This window comes from Mycetomoellerius zeteki, unplaced genomic scaffold, assembly GCF_001594055.1.
Source record: "Mycetomoellerius zeteki isolate Tzet28-1 unplaced genomic scaffold, Tzet1.0 scaffold114, whole genome shotgun sequence".
Classification (NCBI taxonomy): domain Eukaryota; kingdom Metazoa; phylum Arthropoda; class Insecta; order Hymenoptera; family Formicidae; genus Mycetomoellerius; species Mycetomoellerius zeteki.
The window spans coordinates 1,640,383-1,659,476 of NW_017256062.1; the positions used below are offsets into that span (position 1 = coordinate 1,640,383).

Genomic DNA, 19,094 nt, shown 5'->3' on the forward strand with positions numbered 1-19,094 from the left:
CAAGTCAACTGAGTGCAAGGGATTCTCTTTCGTTCATGACAGAATCGCGATTCTAGAAGCTATATGCGACAGAGACGTGTTTACCCACACATCTTCTTGAAAAGGACACTTCTGTATGTTCCAGAAGCGGAGAAAGCTTCCATCTTGCCAGTGGCTACTTTCGTCATTTAGTACGACAAGCCTCTTAATGGGATCCTGTCAAGACCTGCATACGCAAGGGAACTTGGATTTCCCTTCCTTCCAAATAGGACATTGAGGAGAGAATTTATGCAAATTGACTTAATTGTTGAATTAAGCCACAAAATTTCTATGTTTACACATATATCTTTATTGCGATATTATATATGTGTGATTTTGTGAAATATAAAAAAAACATGACATAAATATGAACATTATGGTTCTTCATGTAGAAAAAATTGAAAAATGAGAAAATGTAGAAAAAAGTTTTCCTCGAAAATTAATTACAGAATACAATCGATAAATTAGAACCTTATATCAATCGAAGCCCTAGATCTTTAAAATGCTTAAATAATTCAATCTTGAATCACTAAATATACTATATATGTACTTGCATATATACCATATTGTAATCTTACGAACTGCGCGCCGAAATATTTTCGGACTAAACGCAATTAAACTTGTAGTAATCTCGCGAATTAAATTAATTTCGATGCTCAAATTGTGATTCAAAATTGAATTTTTTAAGCATTTTAAAGATCTAGCTTCGATCGATATAGGGTTCCAGTTTATCGATTGTGTTCTCACATATATAGTCTAAAAATGAGATTATTATTGATTAATTACAGAAATTTTCCATTTTTAATGTTTATATTTATTTATAAATATATAAATTATATATTTATTTTTAAGTATACAACATTATCTATATTTATCTCAAACTATTTTTATATTTTAATATCGAAATCTTAATATAGTTTGAGAGTTATAGATAGCTAAAGGTAAATTAAAATATGTGAAATCTTTAAATTAATTAATAATTAACTTAATTTTAATTAATAATAATATTGGGAAAAATTCTGGAAAATATGAATGTAGAGTTGCAATAGTAAACTCGTACTTTTTTACGAAATCGCGAACTCCCAGTCGTAAAAATAGTTTTGAAAACATCAATATCACCGATAGATTAACGGATGAGCCGGATTCGAAGATTTGATATTTGCCACTTCGTTTCAGCATAGTCGTCCTATTCTTGGAAGAAAAATTCACGATAGAACAAATGGTACGAAAGCAAATCGATAGGCCGGGAGAAGAGAAACAGCGCAAATGAGAGTAGTGAAACTTTTAATCGGGTTACGAGAAATTTGCGATGATGAAATTTTTATCTCTGACACTGTTAGCGTTTGTGCCATAAGCTTTAACCGCTATAGGTCTTGATACAAGTGTTTTATTTGCACATCGCAAACTTGCGATTGTTCGCAAGTTCTGAAGATGAAACTTCAGAACAATTTTATATTTTTATGAATGTTTCAAATAAGAATTCAGAGCGCGAACATAAAACACATTAATCAAATGTATTTGATTTCATCGATGACTCACGAGATTCGACCTGCTCATCAGAGCAACGTAGGAGATAATTAAGTTAATCAAGCACGAAATAAGTTTTTAACATTTTCAATTTCTACAAATAGCGAGAGTAACGCCGGACAATTCTCACAATTCCAAATATATCAGAAAATTTTTCGTTAAAATTAAGTTAATTGTACGTAGAATTAGTCTTTGTATCTTATATCTTTTTTATTATACTTTAAATATGTAGATATCCGCAATTTCTTCATACACTGCATTGTCATCAAAATGTATATTACATAATTAAAAGAAAGAAGTTAAGGCACATATGTCTATTTTCTATTCCAATGACATTATAATTTTCTTCGATTTACGACTACTATATTTTTCTTACGTTTGCTTGAACATGCGAAGCAATCCAGATTCCATTATATTTTCGCGACAATAATTTTCACGCCCATTGCATTAGTATAAAGCAAGGGAGATGAATACAAACCTGGGAAATTTCTCACACGCGGCGAAAGAAATTAAAGAGAGGGAATTGCATAAATCATTACCGGAGGAAAAGCTATTTAAATTCCATTCAAATTTTCTTGAAGATAAGCAAGGATTATTATTGCCTTACAGGTACGAGGAAATAGAAAAAATACAAGAAAAATCATAAATGATCATATCTGTTTTCATTTATATATAATTAAAAGGTGTCCTTTTTAAATTTAACAATTTGCAATATATCATTTTACAAAAAAATCCGTAGCGTATAATTATGTTTTTTTTAATTTTTATACTATCCACAAGAAAGTTACTAAAAGAAAGTGTCACTCTTACAAAAGTTCTTCCAGCGCGACAGAAAGCACCTGCAAACTTCTTGAATATCTACGTTCGTGAAATTCATTTCTTTTGCTACTTAAAATTTGAAGTTTAATTCAACTTCTCGACGCAAGATAATGGCAACTATTAATTTGATTATAGCGCGGAATATAGAATGTGAAGGCATTGTGGATTTTGACCAACTTGCAAGTTTCTAAAGCGCAATCTACATCTTTAATATTCACTGGTTAATCTCCAAAATGCACAATAACGCGGGTTATTTTGCATGATTAAATGCACATAATCTTGTCTAGCGCTAGTGGATTATCATATGTAATAACATGGAAAATAATATCGAGATTAAAGTGTTTATTGTTTAAGACATAAATTTATATAAAAAAAAACTATACAGGAATTTTCATTCAACAAAAATTACAGCGATTCTATGATTTCAAGAAGTTTTATTTTAAAAGATATAAAAATATTTTTTATTTATGACAAAAACGATACGGTACTTTTTTGTTATAACAAATTAGAGTACAATATTAAAGTTTATGTTATTGATTAAACAGAAAAAGTATGATGAAAAAAATGACTATTAAAAGAATCGTTTCGCTTCGTATTTTCAAAAGATTTTATTTTGTATAAAGGATTCTTATTCTACATTCAATAGCATGGAACTTCCGTATTTTAAGTTTAACGTTTGGCAAGTGTACTTGTTTAAAAATTTTATTTTATTTTTCAGTCATGGTTCCATTTCTCTTCATAATAAATTTCACAGACTATATATGTTGTTGCCATTTGCAACTATTAATTCATCTTGAATGACGTATGACTTTTCTAATGAGATAATTAAGTTTTCGAGAGAATGTCAAAGAATGCATCGGCAGCTATTCTGGTATCTGTGAATTAAATTAGAGGGAAGTTTCCCAGTAAAATATCTACTTAAAGCTGCGATTGCTAATTATAGTTTCTATATGAGACGCAAATTATGAGTGAAGTAATTGTTATACAAAGAGTTATATTTCATTGAGTGTCAATACTAGTTCTACGATTAATATCGTAAATATGATATTACCGATATTAATATTAACTAATCTTAAGCAAATTCGTTTTAATAACTTACAGCGGATTCATTATATATCACGTGTATATCGTTCTGTAAAGAACGTCATTTCATTGTCGGTAAATTGTCGCTTAATGATATTGTAAAACCGCCGAGTACATTGGAATAACCCTCTTGAGAAACTCAAGTAAATCGTGAAGTGTTGAAGGAGATTCTCTCGCGAATATCAAAGTTGCAGAGGCACTTTACGATTCGTCGAGTAAAATTTCGTTGTATTGCATTACATTTGATTTATCTTTACAGTCGCGAGGGAGTCAAACATGTTATAGCTACCGAAACTTTCGTTCCGCAGCCGCAAAGTATGCAATAGTCATATTTTACGCGGTAAAACCGTGAACTGTTGGAATACTTGAAAATTTAAAGTCTATTTATGCATAGTGCGACATAATGTCCTTGCAGCAACTTCCTCTCCCTCTATTATGCAAACGCGATTAAAACTTTCACGCAATTTAGAAAAACTGTAACAAAATTACGATGTCGTTAAGAGAAAAATTAAAATATATAAGAGCTCATGCAAAATTTATATTTTAAAGAAGGGACAAAGAAAAGAACCTAGGAACCTAGAAAAGAAGAAGTATAATAACAGAACACATTATTAATGAATTGATAATATACGAAAATTATGTAATAAATTGAATTATAATATAATTATAAATTTTAATATATATTGATAATATATATAATAATAACAGATATTTTGTGTCAAATAGAAATATAACTTCAGAAGAATTGATTAAATCAATGTTGACAATCGAAATAACATCTTGATAAATTAAAAAATTAATTTTCGACTTAAAGAAACATCATTATAATATTTGTCTGAGATCTGATTAGTGCTGATTGATATGGATTGATTGACAATAACTATTTTGCATTTTTTATAATTCCCTCTTTCATATTACGTGGTCATGTTTGCAATAATATTCTTGGGAAACATCTTGTAATAAAAGTGGTTTAAGAAGGTTATCTCGGTAGACTTTAAGAACATATCTGAAAAAGGTATGTGCTATAATAGTCAACACGTAAATCCTTTGCCATTTACCGGCAATAGTATACGACGCCATAAAGAACATTATTTGTGCAATCAATTCGCCGTGATGCAGATGCATTCGCGATTGGTTTTCCGATAATAGTACTGCAATTAACTTTTAATATAATTAAATTTTAATATCTGTTATAGAGTCTTGCTCCAAAAACTTATTATTAAAAACGTGAGATACAACTTTATGCGTAAAACTAACATTATTTGCGCGATTGTTAATTAGATTTCGTGGAAAAATAAGCTCGAGGTGATAAGTTGAAAAGCGTCAGGATTTTTTTTCTTGTGTAATCCTTTTGGGGGCATCGCTTTCAACGTTGCTATGTTCTACCGGTGTCAGTCAATGCCCGAAAAACATATATCTTTGAGTAGGAATTTGCGCTAACGATTCACGGTCTATTTCCCATGAGCTCGTTAAATCCTCTTTCACACTTCACCCTCTGTCTTATAATTCTTCGCCTTCGATGATTTTTCAAAGCCGTCAGCAAAAAAAGCGTTCGTGAAGTTATTAAAGCGATCTTGAAGAATACGCTCTTAATTCTAGCGCAGAGCAAGCGAACGTTACTTCTATATATAAAAAAAAAAGAAAAAAGAGAGAGATGAATTTTTATTATTTATTATATCTATTCTTGTAAATTATGACCATCTATAATAGTTGCTAAAGAAGTCTGTGTTAATAAAAAAATTCTATTAAAAGATATTCTTAGAATTTTTTTATTAATATTTCGAGTTTTTGTCAAATTGTTGAGGTCTAAAGTTCTTTGACATTATTTTTAATCGTTATGTCTTTAAATTCTTTGACTTGTTGGTTTTTCAATCCTTTCCAATTTACATCGATTTATTTTCTTATATTTTTAAAATCCGAAGAGACTTTGATCTTAGATTCCATAATTTGGCTTTATGAATACTTTTTCCTTTGAAATCAGGATACCTTTCAATTCAAATTAAAGAGTTACTATCATTACTTTTAATTCAATTTTTAATCATATAATGATCTACTATGTTAAGTATACACTGAACCAAAACTGTACGTAAATACAATAAAATATTCATTAAATTAATGAAAATTGGTCCAATGAATTCTCGTAATTATTTAGATTACAAAACTATTAGGTTGATGCAAAAAAATGTCGGTTGTTCTGTATTGCTATTAAGAGCAGTCGTAACTTCGTTAAAAAATGGACGAAATTTGAATTTAAAAAAAGAATTTTAAAGAGCTTGAAATTTCTACTTTCGAAAAGTCACTGTATTTTTTGAGTTTATGTGAGCTCAACTCTGAAAATAAACGATCTATTATCCACAATTAAGCATGTGACGAATAATTTATACTCGCAATGAATTCAATCTTCCATTTATTCGCTCGGACAGATTAAACCGTAATTTCGTTATAGCAGCAACTTTCTTGAGAGACGAGGCGAACCGTTGTCAGATCGCGCTAATTTTTGACGGATTTGTGAAAAATGGATCGACTTTACGGGGTCATCGACTGGTTATGCAAACACGTGAAAATCCATATTAGACCGACATCAATCATCGTGATTCACGCCTGATATTCTCGCGCTTCGATTTGCCCGTAAATGATAATCCTGACGGATATTCCTCGGAAGCGAAACCTTTCTCTAACCGACTAGGAAGACGCGTCGAAGCGTCGGCTTCTTAAAATATAAAAATGACTTCATCGAGGAGCGAAAAGAGACGTCCGCTCTGCTAGGATAATAACAGATATTAGATCATTAACTTCGTAATATGGAAAAAAAACATTTGCTTCTCTAAACTCTTTTATACTCAAATGATTGCTGTTATTTTTCAATGGCTTTTCATCTATTATTAGATTAGATTAGATTAGATTCTTCTTCGGAATTATTTCAAAAGTTTCATATTCTGATAAAATAAGATGTATTTAATCATAAGATTAGTATACGGATAGTCCAATAGCAATCGGAATTTTTCAAATTTACAATTAAACTTGCATTTACTTTTAATAAAAATTCAAAATTGTTATTACCAATTTTTGAACTTTTATTTTATATTTTTATTATTTAAAATAAAATTTTATTAAGATCTCTATTTACTCCATTTAAAAGACAACAAGTGCAGTTTTATTTTTTAGACTGCTTCAAAACATGATTTGCGAAAAAATTTTTTTTTCATTTGTCCAAAATTATTTGTAACTTAGAATCTATTTTCGATATTTTCGCTAAAAAAATATATAATATATTATATGCAATATACATATATTACATCGTGCAACAAAAATAAATTTTTTTCATACATAGAAAACTCAAATTGTCCAAAGTACAGACAAAATGTAATGTAGGCATATCGTTCCACGATATCAAATCATTTATGTTTTTTACGCATATTTGAAATTTTATACACATTTGAAGAGGTTATTTCGGTTACAGTGCAAAATGAAATTGTCTGAAAATCATATATTTTTATATACATATAATTTGTTTGTAATGAGTGGTTGTCATGTATACTGTGAGTTGTTTTTTATCACATTATTACTTGAAAGTGATTAAGTATTTTATTAATTTTTTTTCTCTAGAATAACGAGAAATTATTAACAACCAGTCAAATAACTGTTTGCGAACGATTTCATCATTTTCCTCAATTAACATCCATGTTTTACGTATAATTTTACTTGATTCTAATATTGTCTATTGTTTTGAAAAGTTTAATTTCTTATTTTGTTATATGAAACATGAAGATCTAATTGTAATGTGTCCTGCATGCGCAAGATCGATTTCTTTATTCATGACCCGATAAAGTTTTCAATTAGATGCGGTTGATCCCATACAAAGTTCGATAAGTATCATGTAACGTGCACAAAGCAAAAGCTCTACAACTTTCCGTTAAAAGCCGTATTCGATTCGTAAGCTGTTAAATCCGTTAACTATAAGGTTGTTATATTATATTGTTGCAATTTTCCTGAGAATATGTGTTACGCGTACCATACACGTACCATTATGCATCTAAAATTTTCTGAATATTGTAAACCCTTTGAATATTTATTACATGTACTCTGTGCGGTTTCAACAACTCTCTGTAACATTGAAATTCTCTCGTATACAAGGATAGTTGCAAATCTAATATTGCGCACGCAGTATGCCTCAAATCGAGTTATAGTTACTAGTGCTGCATTTATTAATTTATTATTAACACATAATTAATAATAATAAAAAAGAAGGGCTGCAAGCCAAATAATAACCTTTTAATGTTCGAAGAACAAACGTATGTTTCGACGCCGATCGGGTCATTATCAATGTAATAAAAATAAATATAAAATTTGAAAAAGTGACATTCTTTAGCGGTTATAAGATATATATAAAAATAAAGATATTAAAAAGATTAAAATAATTTACTGTTTGTTAGTTGATAACACAGGCCCACAAAAAAAGTATCTTGTACTGGGATGGAGACCCAGCTATTCTTATGTATTTTGAGTCGCTGAATACGAATCTGACATAAAAATAGGACTATCCAAGGCAAATTTTCAATCTAGAACAAAAAATGAGTCAAAAACCTCGAAATCTGCTTTTATTGATATATTCTAAGACCATTGACAAAAACTTGTGATTAAACCTAGACCATAGGTTTCCCGAGTTGAGAAACATGTAGCAACCATTTTTAACAATATTGCTTTAAATTATTTTTCATACTTCGTAGTCTCTGAACTTAATTTAGGCAACTCCGATACATTCTTCTTTACGACGCTTCTCATATTTTATATAGCACGAGCGATAAAGTTGCGTTACTTCGAACTTCCTCGCTACCTCTTTCTCAATATTTTAGCCTTGACACACGATAATGTAAGTATTGCAAAAGTTTTAATAGAGTCAAAAAGTTGCAATTTCTGAAACTTTCCCAACGTGTAAAACTATTTCATATCATTTATATACATCTATTTTATATTACAATTTCTTTGTATTGTTACATTAGGTATCAAGTTAAAATAAAAGATAAATATTAATCTGATTATTCGGTAATGTACTGAAATACTTCAAATAAACAATATTATATAATTCTTTAGCATATCTTCAATTTTAGCCTATTATATTATTAATAAGAGAAGTACGTTAGTTCTTCATTATCGTACGCCTAAAATACGATTTTGTATTTCTAATTTGTTACTTCTCTCTTAATTTTATATTTTATATACATATTACCAACAGAGTAGGCAGTATGTAGTTGAGTTAAAACTAAACTGTGATTGTATAATTCTCATAGAATTGAATACATATTACTATCGAATGTCAATAGTAACTTATCACAGGCCAGATATGTACAGCCAACTTCACGCGTATTGTGCGACACTGGTCGATCTTTGGTGCGTTCGGGGAGACGCTAATAGCGCTATTCTGTCATTCTATCTTCGTTGTTTATTAAACGTAAAACAAGGATAGAATGACACAAATAGCGCTAATAGCGTCTCCCTGAACGCACCTCTTATATTAAGGGGATCCTAAACCGATTACCGAACTTGATCGATAGTGCAGACTTTTTTAATTCCAAATTCGATAATAGTGACATCTTTGATTCATTTCTTACATTATATTATATATCGTTCTATCTCACTTAAACGCATACATCTGTCCTTATCTAACATATGCCAGCACCATTGAAGTCGGTAAGCTGGTCATGTGACTGATGACCGAGAATACTCGGCCAAGACGAGGCGGAGAACGTCCCATTCCGAAACTGTGTATCGGTATACCTGGAGACTGCGTTTGGTCGGCTTACCAACTGTTGAAAACGTTCAGCGAAGGCACAGCACTACCCAAATAAATATTTCCACGGTATTAGTACGGTGAGCGTACGGCGTACTATGCGTACCGGTACCGTACCTATTTCTTTGTCCAATAACACTCTGATAACTGCATTAACGGCGGCTTTCCTCATTTAACGAAGACTAAATATATGTACATATAAATACGGGTTTTCGGAATAAACTCCATCTTACAGATACGTATTAATGCATATAATTTAATTCTACGAAAGGATTTTCGAATCTATAAAAGAGGAACAAAGTAATCGTTGTACAAAAATTATTGCATTTAGTCGATAATATAGACGATTTTAGGACTTTAGTACACACACACGGCACGAAGTAGAAACAAAAGGAACTCAATAGATGGCGACATAATTGAGGTGTATTAATTCACTATTGATTAATAAACCGTCGCGAAATCGAAACAATTCCGATATCTAATCGTTAATATTTTAAATAACAGTAAATTTACACTACTCAACAAAAATAGGGAACACTTTCGAAATCGAAACAATTCCGATATCTAATCGTTAATACTTTAAATAACAGTAAATATACACTACTCAACAAAAAATAGGGAACACTTTCGAACACACTCAAAATTGCGCAATATTCAAAACTCGGTGAAAAATCATCGCAGATAAAAAATAAAAGAAGCATTTGAAAGCTCGAAATCTCTACTTTTGAAATCGGTAATTGATATTTCAATCAGACTAATCCTCAGAACTATACGAACACAAATGGATACCCATCAAATCTGAAAATTTTGTACAAATTTTACAAAGGTCTATGGCGCAAAATAAAATTCACACAAAAATGTGGTTTACAGCAATCGGAAGGTTTCAAACAGTCGGAAGAGTAAATTTTTACCTTCAATTTGCTTTTTTATTAAATTTTATATGTATATGGTTTATTTAGTATAAATATAAAGTATAAGTATTAACATATTCGTAAGCAATGTATTTTTTTTTCTTTCATACCTCAGTTATAATATATACCCTGTGAGCAATCTATAAGCTTCTTTCTGAGTACTCTAAGGAGCACGTAGATTCAATTCTAATTTCTTCATCTGCACTCTAATATGAAGATTCTCTCTCTCTCTCTCTCTTTCTTTCTCTCCGTTAATTATTTATTTTCCAAAAAATGTACTTATTTTCAAACTACCGCGTTCACTTGCAACTCTTGCATTCTATATCGATTGGATCAGCCACATTTTACCGTTCGTTGCTTCAATTGTTTAGTATACATCTTCAATTTTCCTAAAGGTTTCTACTGTTTCTACTGTCTGCAATTTTCTTTTAAAAATTTCTTCTATCTGAGTTCTCGTTTTCCCTCGTGTCTCCGGTAACGCAATTGTTACAAAAAAAGTACCAATGATGGATATTATACAATAAAAGTAAAAGGTAGCATTTCTGTTTTGCGTTACCATCATTGGATATAATTGTATGATAATGCAGCTGTATGAATTGGCGATAGTAGTGGTAAGTGATCCGAGAATATTTATGTACTTAATAGAATATAATTCTGCAATCATGGACCAAGGCACCATAAGAAATCCGAAAGATCCGAATCCCTGCGATTTATCGATTAATCGTAAATTCTAGCTATAGTAAATATATTGATAAATTTCTTCAAAAACCTCTTTAAAGAAATTATAATATCAAGAAGTTAATAAAATTCAAAATTCAATCTCTATATTACATTTATATCAAATTATATTAACATAATTATAACTTTCTTAAAATAATAAACAAGAAATTATAAACTTTTTGAAAATCTTATTTTCTTACCACATAGAAAAGGATGCAAACAAGAGGTACAACCGTAACGCCGGTGTCCTCAAAAAATTGCAGGTACATTGTTAAAGCGCTCAAAGAAATTGATACACCGATACCGGACACAATTGAAATAGTTCGACGACCAACCCTGGAATTAAAAAAAATATTTATTACAGAATTTTCACGGAACATTTCCAGTGCGAAACATGCCTATATCTATTGTAATAAATGTAGGATTGGGAACGCGTTACTGCCGTTATCATTTTCATTACTTTTTTCAGTATCGATCATTATCCGAGTAGAAATTTTCGTATGGTCTTCCTCAGGACCACGTATGGCTTGCCCTACTTCAAATCAAGTACGGATCCGGTGCCTTAATAGGGCTCTAATGTTGTATATAAAGCCACGTATCAAATGGCTCTGATCAGGGAATATAGGGTATGCCCTAGTTGGGAATGTGTAAAAACTCTTCTTACGAAATGACGACGGTTTTAAAAGCGTGCAGCATACAAATCAGCCGCTTGCGTAGAATTTTGTGTACACTCACCTTAAAAATCATTAACATATCAAAAGCTTCTTCATCAAAATATAACATTTTCAAGAAACTTTACTCGCAGCGTGATCTGTGTACTTGTCAATTCCAACTCAAATCTGAATATTAGAACGTGCTAATTTTTGAATAACTACAAGGCAAGAGCTCAATATTTCCAAACAAATGGATCGATAGAGGTTGTCCTGTATTATTCCCTTTCTTTCACGATTCAAAAGTTAGAAGTATCCAAGAAGACAGACATATCTCAATCAACATGGTGAATATTTTGAATAGTCTGATTTATTTTGGCTTATATCCTGACAATAGTAGAATTTTCGAAAAGATACTCTAATGCAAAGTTATTCAGTTCATTGAGCATCATCGATAGAACGAATAAAAAATATCCCTTCCCATTAAAAAATTTTTTTTATTAGAAGTATAAAAACCAAAAACATTTAAGGTTACTCAAGGTTATCAAAGTATGTTCCCCCTACTTATTCTACAATTTTGATAATAGGTATCTTCCTTCTATCTCTAACCGTTCGGTTCTCGAGAACAACGTGATGAAATTCTTATCAGATTCACATATATATATAATATATGTATATACAATATATACGCTCTAGTTATATATGTGTATATATATATATATATGACTAAATCTTTTACGTGGCTAATAAAGTAACAATAAATGTAACTGGTGAAATTGTTACCATTACCCCGAAAATGTAATTGTGTTACCATGAACGTTACTCAGAAGAAAACATCATTATCCATTCATTATCGAAAAAAGTAATTTGTAACGATATCGACGTTACAAAGTAACGAGTTATTTGCCAACCTTGCTCATTACTAATTTTAGTAACGATAATGGTCACGCATTACATTTTAAAATTAATAACGAGTTACATTTTACAAAAAGTAATTAGTAACAGTAACGAAAATGTGTTACTTTTATAAAATAACGTTTCCAATCCTGAATAAATGTTTGACAATCATTGTATTGTAGTAACATGATCGGATTAATCACAAAAGTCTTAATAAAAAACATCTTTGACTAACAATATTCGTTGAGTTTAAAATAAATAAAATTAATTATTACACATCAAATCTCTCCGCACTCATTCTTGTTCTCAATGATGCAACTTATTTCTATTATTAATAATTCTTATTGATATTGCCTTCTATGCATTTTGCATAATTATATTATATCGTATGATGATTGCCAACTGTATATGAAAAATGTAGCAAAAAAAATAGTTACCTCCTGCTGCAAAATGTAGTTCCTATATTGCCTATTAATTGAACTACTCCTATTATGACTGCGATGAAGAAGGGGTCTATTGTGATATCGATTTTCCTAATCATATTGACAGCATAAGTAATAATCACATATAATCCACTAAATTGTTGCAAAAGAAAGTAGAGATTTAATATCACAAACGGTTTCCAAACTTCTGGTAGAAGCGTTGTTCTTTGGATACGCTTCAGCTTATTTCTCATAATCCAACTTAGAGATGATCCTTTTTCGACCTCAGTATTTAAAACGGCATATGGTTGACAGTTTCTTGACATTTCATAATTATTTGCCATTTCGTTGTAATTCTCCATTTCGGAAAATTCTTTTTGGAACTCTACTGTTTCCTGATGCAGACCACGGATTCGAAGTAGAGAAATACGAGCTGCCTCTTTTCTGTTTTTTAAAAGCAACCACTCAGGACTCTCACGGATGAAAAAAATATTGCATAACAGAAACAATATCGAAAGTATGATAAAAAATGCTGCTATCAGTCTCCAATTGTTCTAAAATAATATAAGTTTATTTAATGAAGTATAACTGTGTAAATTAATATATAAGGTGGTGAAAAAAGGTCGGTATCCCTGAATAACTCGGAAAATATAAGTTTTATAGAAAAAAATGTTTCAGACAAAGGTTATAGGGTTTAAAAAGATCTATTTACTGATCTTATCAATTTAACCTTGGGTGGCGTCGCCAAGATCAGGTCAAGGTCATATTGATTTTTTTTTTAATAATCGGTACTGTAACTTTTAAGCATCATAACTCAAAAAGTATTTAATGAAAAAATATTCTTACAGCGTTTTGGAAAGCTCTAGACACCAGCTATTAGATTCTGGAATCAAAAGTAGGGTATTTCATTTTAAAAAATCGATGTGATCTTGATCTTGGAGTTCAAATCGACCTTTTTTCCCCATCCTGATATTAGTTATTGTAACTGTTTTAATTTTTATGAAGATACGTAAAAATTTAGAAATGGGTTTTAACACGCCCATTATTCTATATCAGATAAAATTTAATGCATGTAATTAATTAAAATCATTTTCTCGTTATAAAAAATATCTCTTATTTTTTTATCTATAAAATTATTGGAAGCAACATTCTTACCTGTGCAACAAATCCTAGACAATAGACTACTAGAACTCCAACAGAAAGTGATGTATTCGGAGTAGTCGTAATTATTTCTCTCCATGAAGGTATAGAGATTTCTGCTAAATAAATTTCAATGGAAGATGAGCTAAGACCCATGGCTATTCCTGAAAATTTTCAAAATATTTCTAATTAATATATGAATTAATCTTATTTTTCTAATTATTAAGCAAATAGCCAGCTTGGAGAAAATTCTATTTCTCTTTTTTCACATTAATAAAAATTCTGGTTCACAAAATTGATAAAACTTGCTTGCATATTATATTTTTTCAATAATTAAATTAATTAATGAGTAATCTTCCAGGTTCCAGGCACAATAAAGTCGAACAAAAGAATAATGATACAAAAATGTATCTTTCTTTTGTTTATGTACACTCATCTGGGCGTAATTCTTGAACGCAGCCCAATAGAGAATATTATAGTTTTCGACCGTAGCGGATTTGAATCGATTTGAATTAGATTAATGACGTTGCATGCTCTACTATTAGTAGTGCACGTAACATCTATTAATAATAAAGCTTGTATTGTCATTAATTAAACCCCAATTCACACCCGCTACGGTTGAAATTAAGGGGATCTTAAAGACGACAGTCATATTGTAAATAATACTTACACACAATTATGTATCATTGACACATCATTGACTACATACTACTTACCAATATTACTATCAATATCTCACGCACACATACACATAAATTTTCGCATAACAATAACGTTTTAATTAGACGTGTATAAGTCCAATTTTAGGAACATCAATTTGTTTCGTCATACAAACTACTAGTCTCTGTAAAATATTATTTCGTAAGTACAGATTGCACAGCTTTTATATGAAGCAAATGCTATCACGACGTGACAGCTTTGGAACGTCATATTGGACTAAGAAGTGGTAAAGAAGATTTCAATTTCGAAATTTTTTGTCGTTCTCAACATATCTAGACTCTACCTCTCGGACACGTATTAATGCGTATATTTTAATCCTGGAAAAGGATTTTCGAATCAGTAAAAGAGAAAAAAAAGTAATTGTTATACAAAAATGATATGGTTTAGTCGATAATATAGACGATTTTAGGATCCCTTTAATATAAGAAAATTTTTTTCCGAGTTCTATAATATGTAATCTTAAGATATATTTTTGAATTACCAAAACTATACTCAAAAAGATTGTTTTATTACGTTTATTATACGTCTGAGTATTTGTATAAAATTTGAGCACAATTCTCTTATTAATTTAAAAGTTTTATTTGATATTTTATTTATATTAATTTTTAAAATCGCGTTTTATATTTAGAATCAATTTTGGTTACATACTCAAATATAACAAAAGTGTCACTGACATCTATTTATCCTTGTCTATTTAAAATCTGTTTATGCGCTTGCATTAATTACGTAATTTATGTAACTCTTTATAATATTATATTTTCAAAACTGTTAAAGACAGTTTGCAAGACTTGTATACTATAATTGCATTGCAGTAAAATAAACTGACAAGAATAGATATGTTCTGACAGCATCAATTAACCATGCGCTTCCAATACATACGTTCCAAGATTTTTTAGTACTTATTTGCAAATTTGATAAAAGAATAACGTTAGTAATTAAAACACAAACTTTTACATATACCAATAGAATTCTAATAAATATTCATGTAAAAGTTCATTTAAATCCACTTGCTCGTTCAAAAGTTACTTAAAACTGCAGCAAAATATGGTCACTGCGCTATACAGGGTGTCTGGCAAGAATCACAAAATATTTTGGCATCGTTGGAGACAGCGATATAACAGAGCATGCGTTGCTTCTGTAAGAGCATTCAATGACTCCGTAAGTATGGAGAGGAATCATCGCGAATCAATGCACCGATCTTGTTGTTCTGCCAGTATCAGAAATAACAGTGGTACAATATGTGGAAGAAGTTCATCATGTAATACTACCAATGAGTCGTCGTATAGGAAGAAACTTTTTGCTTATGCAGAAAAAAAATATTTTTAAGCAGTATATATATAAATATATAACCTCAATTCCACGAATTTCTTACCTGTTAGTGCTCTACCGATAAAGAGCTGTATCACATTATAACTACTCGCAATCAAGATCCATCCTAAAGAAAAGTTTATACCGCATACTATCATGGTACATCGTCTTCCATAGCTCATGGTAATAAGACATAAAAGGCAACCGATGATTTGGGTGACAGATACAATAGAAGCTAGACAAAAATTTGTCCGATATTATGAGTGCATTTTACAAACAATATTTTTTCATTTTATAAAAATATTTCATCATTTTTTTAAAGTATGCATGTAATACATATGATCCTACTTTATTATTTTTTCTATTTGTATTTACATATAAATTTATGCAATATAACAATAAAAGAATGTACAAAGATTATTTATTCTTGTTATTAACAATTATAATTCAAATATTGAGTATGACAGAGACTAACAATAAGTGGTAACGGTTATTACTGTTAATAGGGGTATATTTTGGAGTGAATAAATAGTACTATAAAATTGTATTAAAACAATTACCAAATAAAGGTTCTTCCATTTTATTTAAAGTTATCGATGACATATTACTTGTCAATACTGGAAGTACTACAGAGGAGTATCCCATAGCGGCTCCTGTATTAATTTGAGTCAAGTTGCAAATAATGATGTAAAGAAGCTGTGACAAATTATATATATATAGAAATTAGATATTAAATATGATATTATTATCGTCTTTATTTTTGTTATGTCAAAATCACGAACATTACTCTTTTTCTTATTTAAAATTTTAGAAGAGTTCAAACTCACAACATTTTAATTAAAAATTCTTTCATGGAGATTTTGTCTTAAATCACATTAAAATTAAAAAAAATCATGACTTTTTTCTTTTTATTAAATATGTTTAAATATTTATTATTTTTATTGAATATATTTGGATTACATACCATAAAAAGCACTTCTCTCCGCGCATTCAATCGTAGACACATTTTTATATTTACCGTATTGTCGCTGCTTCGTAAAAATTTTACGAAAAACACAATGTATTTCTATATTATTTATGTTCACTAATTGCACTATAATAATTTATAAGATTATAGCATAAATAATTTACTAAACAATTCACGAGTTCATTAAGAATAAAAGTTGTGATTCAAAATTGCGTTTAAGATAATTTCAAAACTTATTTTCAAAACTTATTTTCAAAACTTATTTCAAAATGTATTTTCCGAAGCATTAACATTGTTATTCAATGTGATATGCACATTTAAAATATGATTTTATAGACAATGAGTAGTATATCTAGTGTGTTTTACTAAACAATTTTCGATCGAACTTCTAATTAAAAATAGATGATAATAATTATCCCGAAACTTTCAAACTTATTGTATCGTCAAAAGTAATGCTTAAACTGATCCACTTTTTTATGCGTATTTTACATGTATGCGGTTGTTTAACGTTTCCGAGTAACGTTATCAAGAAAACTAAAGTAAAAATATCTTGCAGTAATAACTAACCGCGTCACATAGATTATTCATGGATGACCAATTCCATAATTACCGACGTAATTATACGATAACTTAAAGAACTTATCGTAAATGAAATTTTTTGTTAATTATAGTATTTAATATGCTGATGACGAGAGAATTTGTCATACTGAATAATAATGTATCTCTCAGTATATGACATATGGGATCCTTTGCATTTTTTATATATCTTCTTTAACCGTTAATACACACCTTTGGGTCATTCGTGTCTTGCGCATTTCTTTTCTTTGAAATACTAAAAGCACCTAGTCAAATATCGGTCTCTTATCTATTCCTAAAAAAGTTTGGCATCATAGAGAACAAGTTTTATGCGATGCCGGCTTCAATTCGTGCGTATCTTTTAACTGGCATAACTTCGAAATTCACCTCCGGATCACAAATGACACACAACGTGTGTACGAACAGAGTGTACATTTTTTGTAATTAAAAAATTTTTACTTTTTTCTTTATTTTCAATTAATTCTCGGTTGTATTACGGGAATATTTCGTGAATTATTAAAAAATGAATTTAACTCTAGAACAACATATGAGCCCTTAATAAATACGATTTTTGGCACTCTTGTGCTAAACGTTATCAGTAATATTATATATTATGTTGTCTGTAATGTTATAAGTTATAAAGAATATTTTCATAATAAATTATATGTTTTTTTAACACAATAGAAATAATAAAATGCATTGTTTAAAATATAAATGCAATATATCTTTAATTTATAGCCATTCATGCGTTAAAAAAACATCATTTTCAGGTTAATCAATAATTAAACTTTTTGGACAGCCGATACTTGAACTATTTTTTTTGTAGTTTGGAATATTAATATTAAATTTAATTGAACTGTATTTTTCCTTTAAACATTTTTGTTTCAGAGTTTTACATTTTTATATGAAACAGTTCATTTTTCTCATTATGTTAACTATATTTAATAATAAATTATTAATATGGCTCAATATAAGAATAAATCAATAAATAAAAGAAGGGCTACGAGCCAATTAAAATATAAAGAATATTTAATATTCGTACAAACGTTTCGACGCCGATCGGATCATTTTCAATGTAAAAACAAATTACATTACATAAGTTGTCGAAGTATTCGGTCAGATTACAGTATCTAGTGAAACGTATTCGTTATTTTTGTATTCCCTATTATTTGATGTGTGTGATCCATATGTAAAATTAGCATCATTTGACTGATATAAAAGTGATCTCATCTTATTTTTTAAAATGTCGTAATGATGTGAGTCAAACGTTGAGAGAAAAATGTAACAATTTATCTACAATTTTTTATAAATGTATAACTGTACAAATACTTTCTAAAGATGTCAAAATATATGTAGAAATCGTTTAATAATTTATATATACTTGTAAAAGTAGGAGGAGGAGGAGGAGAAGGAGGAGGAGGAGGAGGAGAAGGAAGAGGAAGAGAACGTCCCCGCGGAGGAAGGTGCCTCCGCTGATAACCAGAGGAAATTCCTCAATTCCTACTCGACTTTTTCTACCACCTCATCGAGATTGCCGATGAGGTGGCG

At 29.9% G+C, this 19,094-nt stretch overlaps 1 protein-coding gene across 1 annotated transcript; it reads right to left on the reverse strand.

Annotated features, from left to right (window-relative positions):
* Positions 1-10,279: 10,279 nt before the first annotated feature.
* On the reverse strand, positions 10,280-17,022 carry LOC108728611 (facilitated trehalose transporter Tret1-2 homolog). The gene is made up of 7 exons (XM_018457264.1): positions 16,968-17,022; positions 16,564-16,699; positions 16,068-16,238; positions 13,991-14,139; positions 12,851-13,389; positions 11,067-11,202; positions 10,280-10,849 (listed from the first exon to the last, which is right to left on the reverse strand). Exons 1-7 carry the CDS (start codon positions 17,007-17,009, stop codon positions 10,514-10,516), a joined length of 1,509 nt encoding a protein of 502 aa, XP_018312766.1. The 5' UTR covers positions 17,010-17,022; the 3' UTR covers positions 10,280-10,513.
* Positions 17,023-19,094: the final 2,072 nt, after the last annotated feature.

What these genes read in the sequence shown, in the direction of transcription:
- LOC108728611 (XM_018457264.1), bottom strand. Translation starts at nt 17,009, where the DNA reads ATGTGTCTACGATTGAATGCGCGGAGAGAAGTGCTTTTTATG. An exon ending in GGAGAGAAGTGCTTTTTATG is followed by an intron (nt 16,700 to 16,967) that starts GTATGTAATCCA and finishes AATTTGTCACAG; the next exon opens with CTTCTTTACATCATTATTTG. An exon ending in AATGGAAGAACCTTTATTTG is followed by an intron (nt 16,239 to 16,563) that starts GTAATTGTTTTA and finishes ATTTTTGTCTAG; the next exon opens with CTTCTATTGTATCTGTCACC.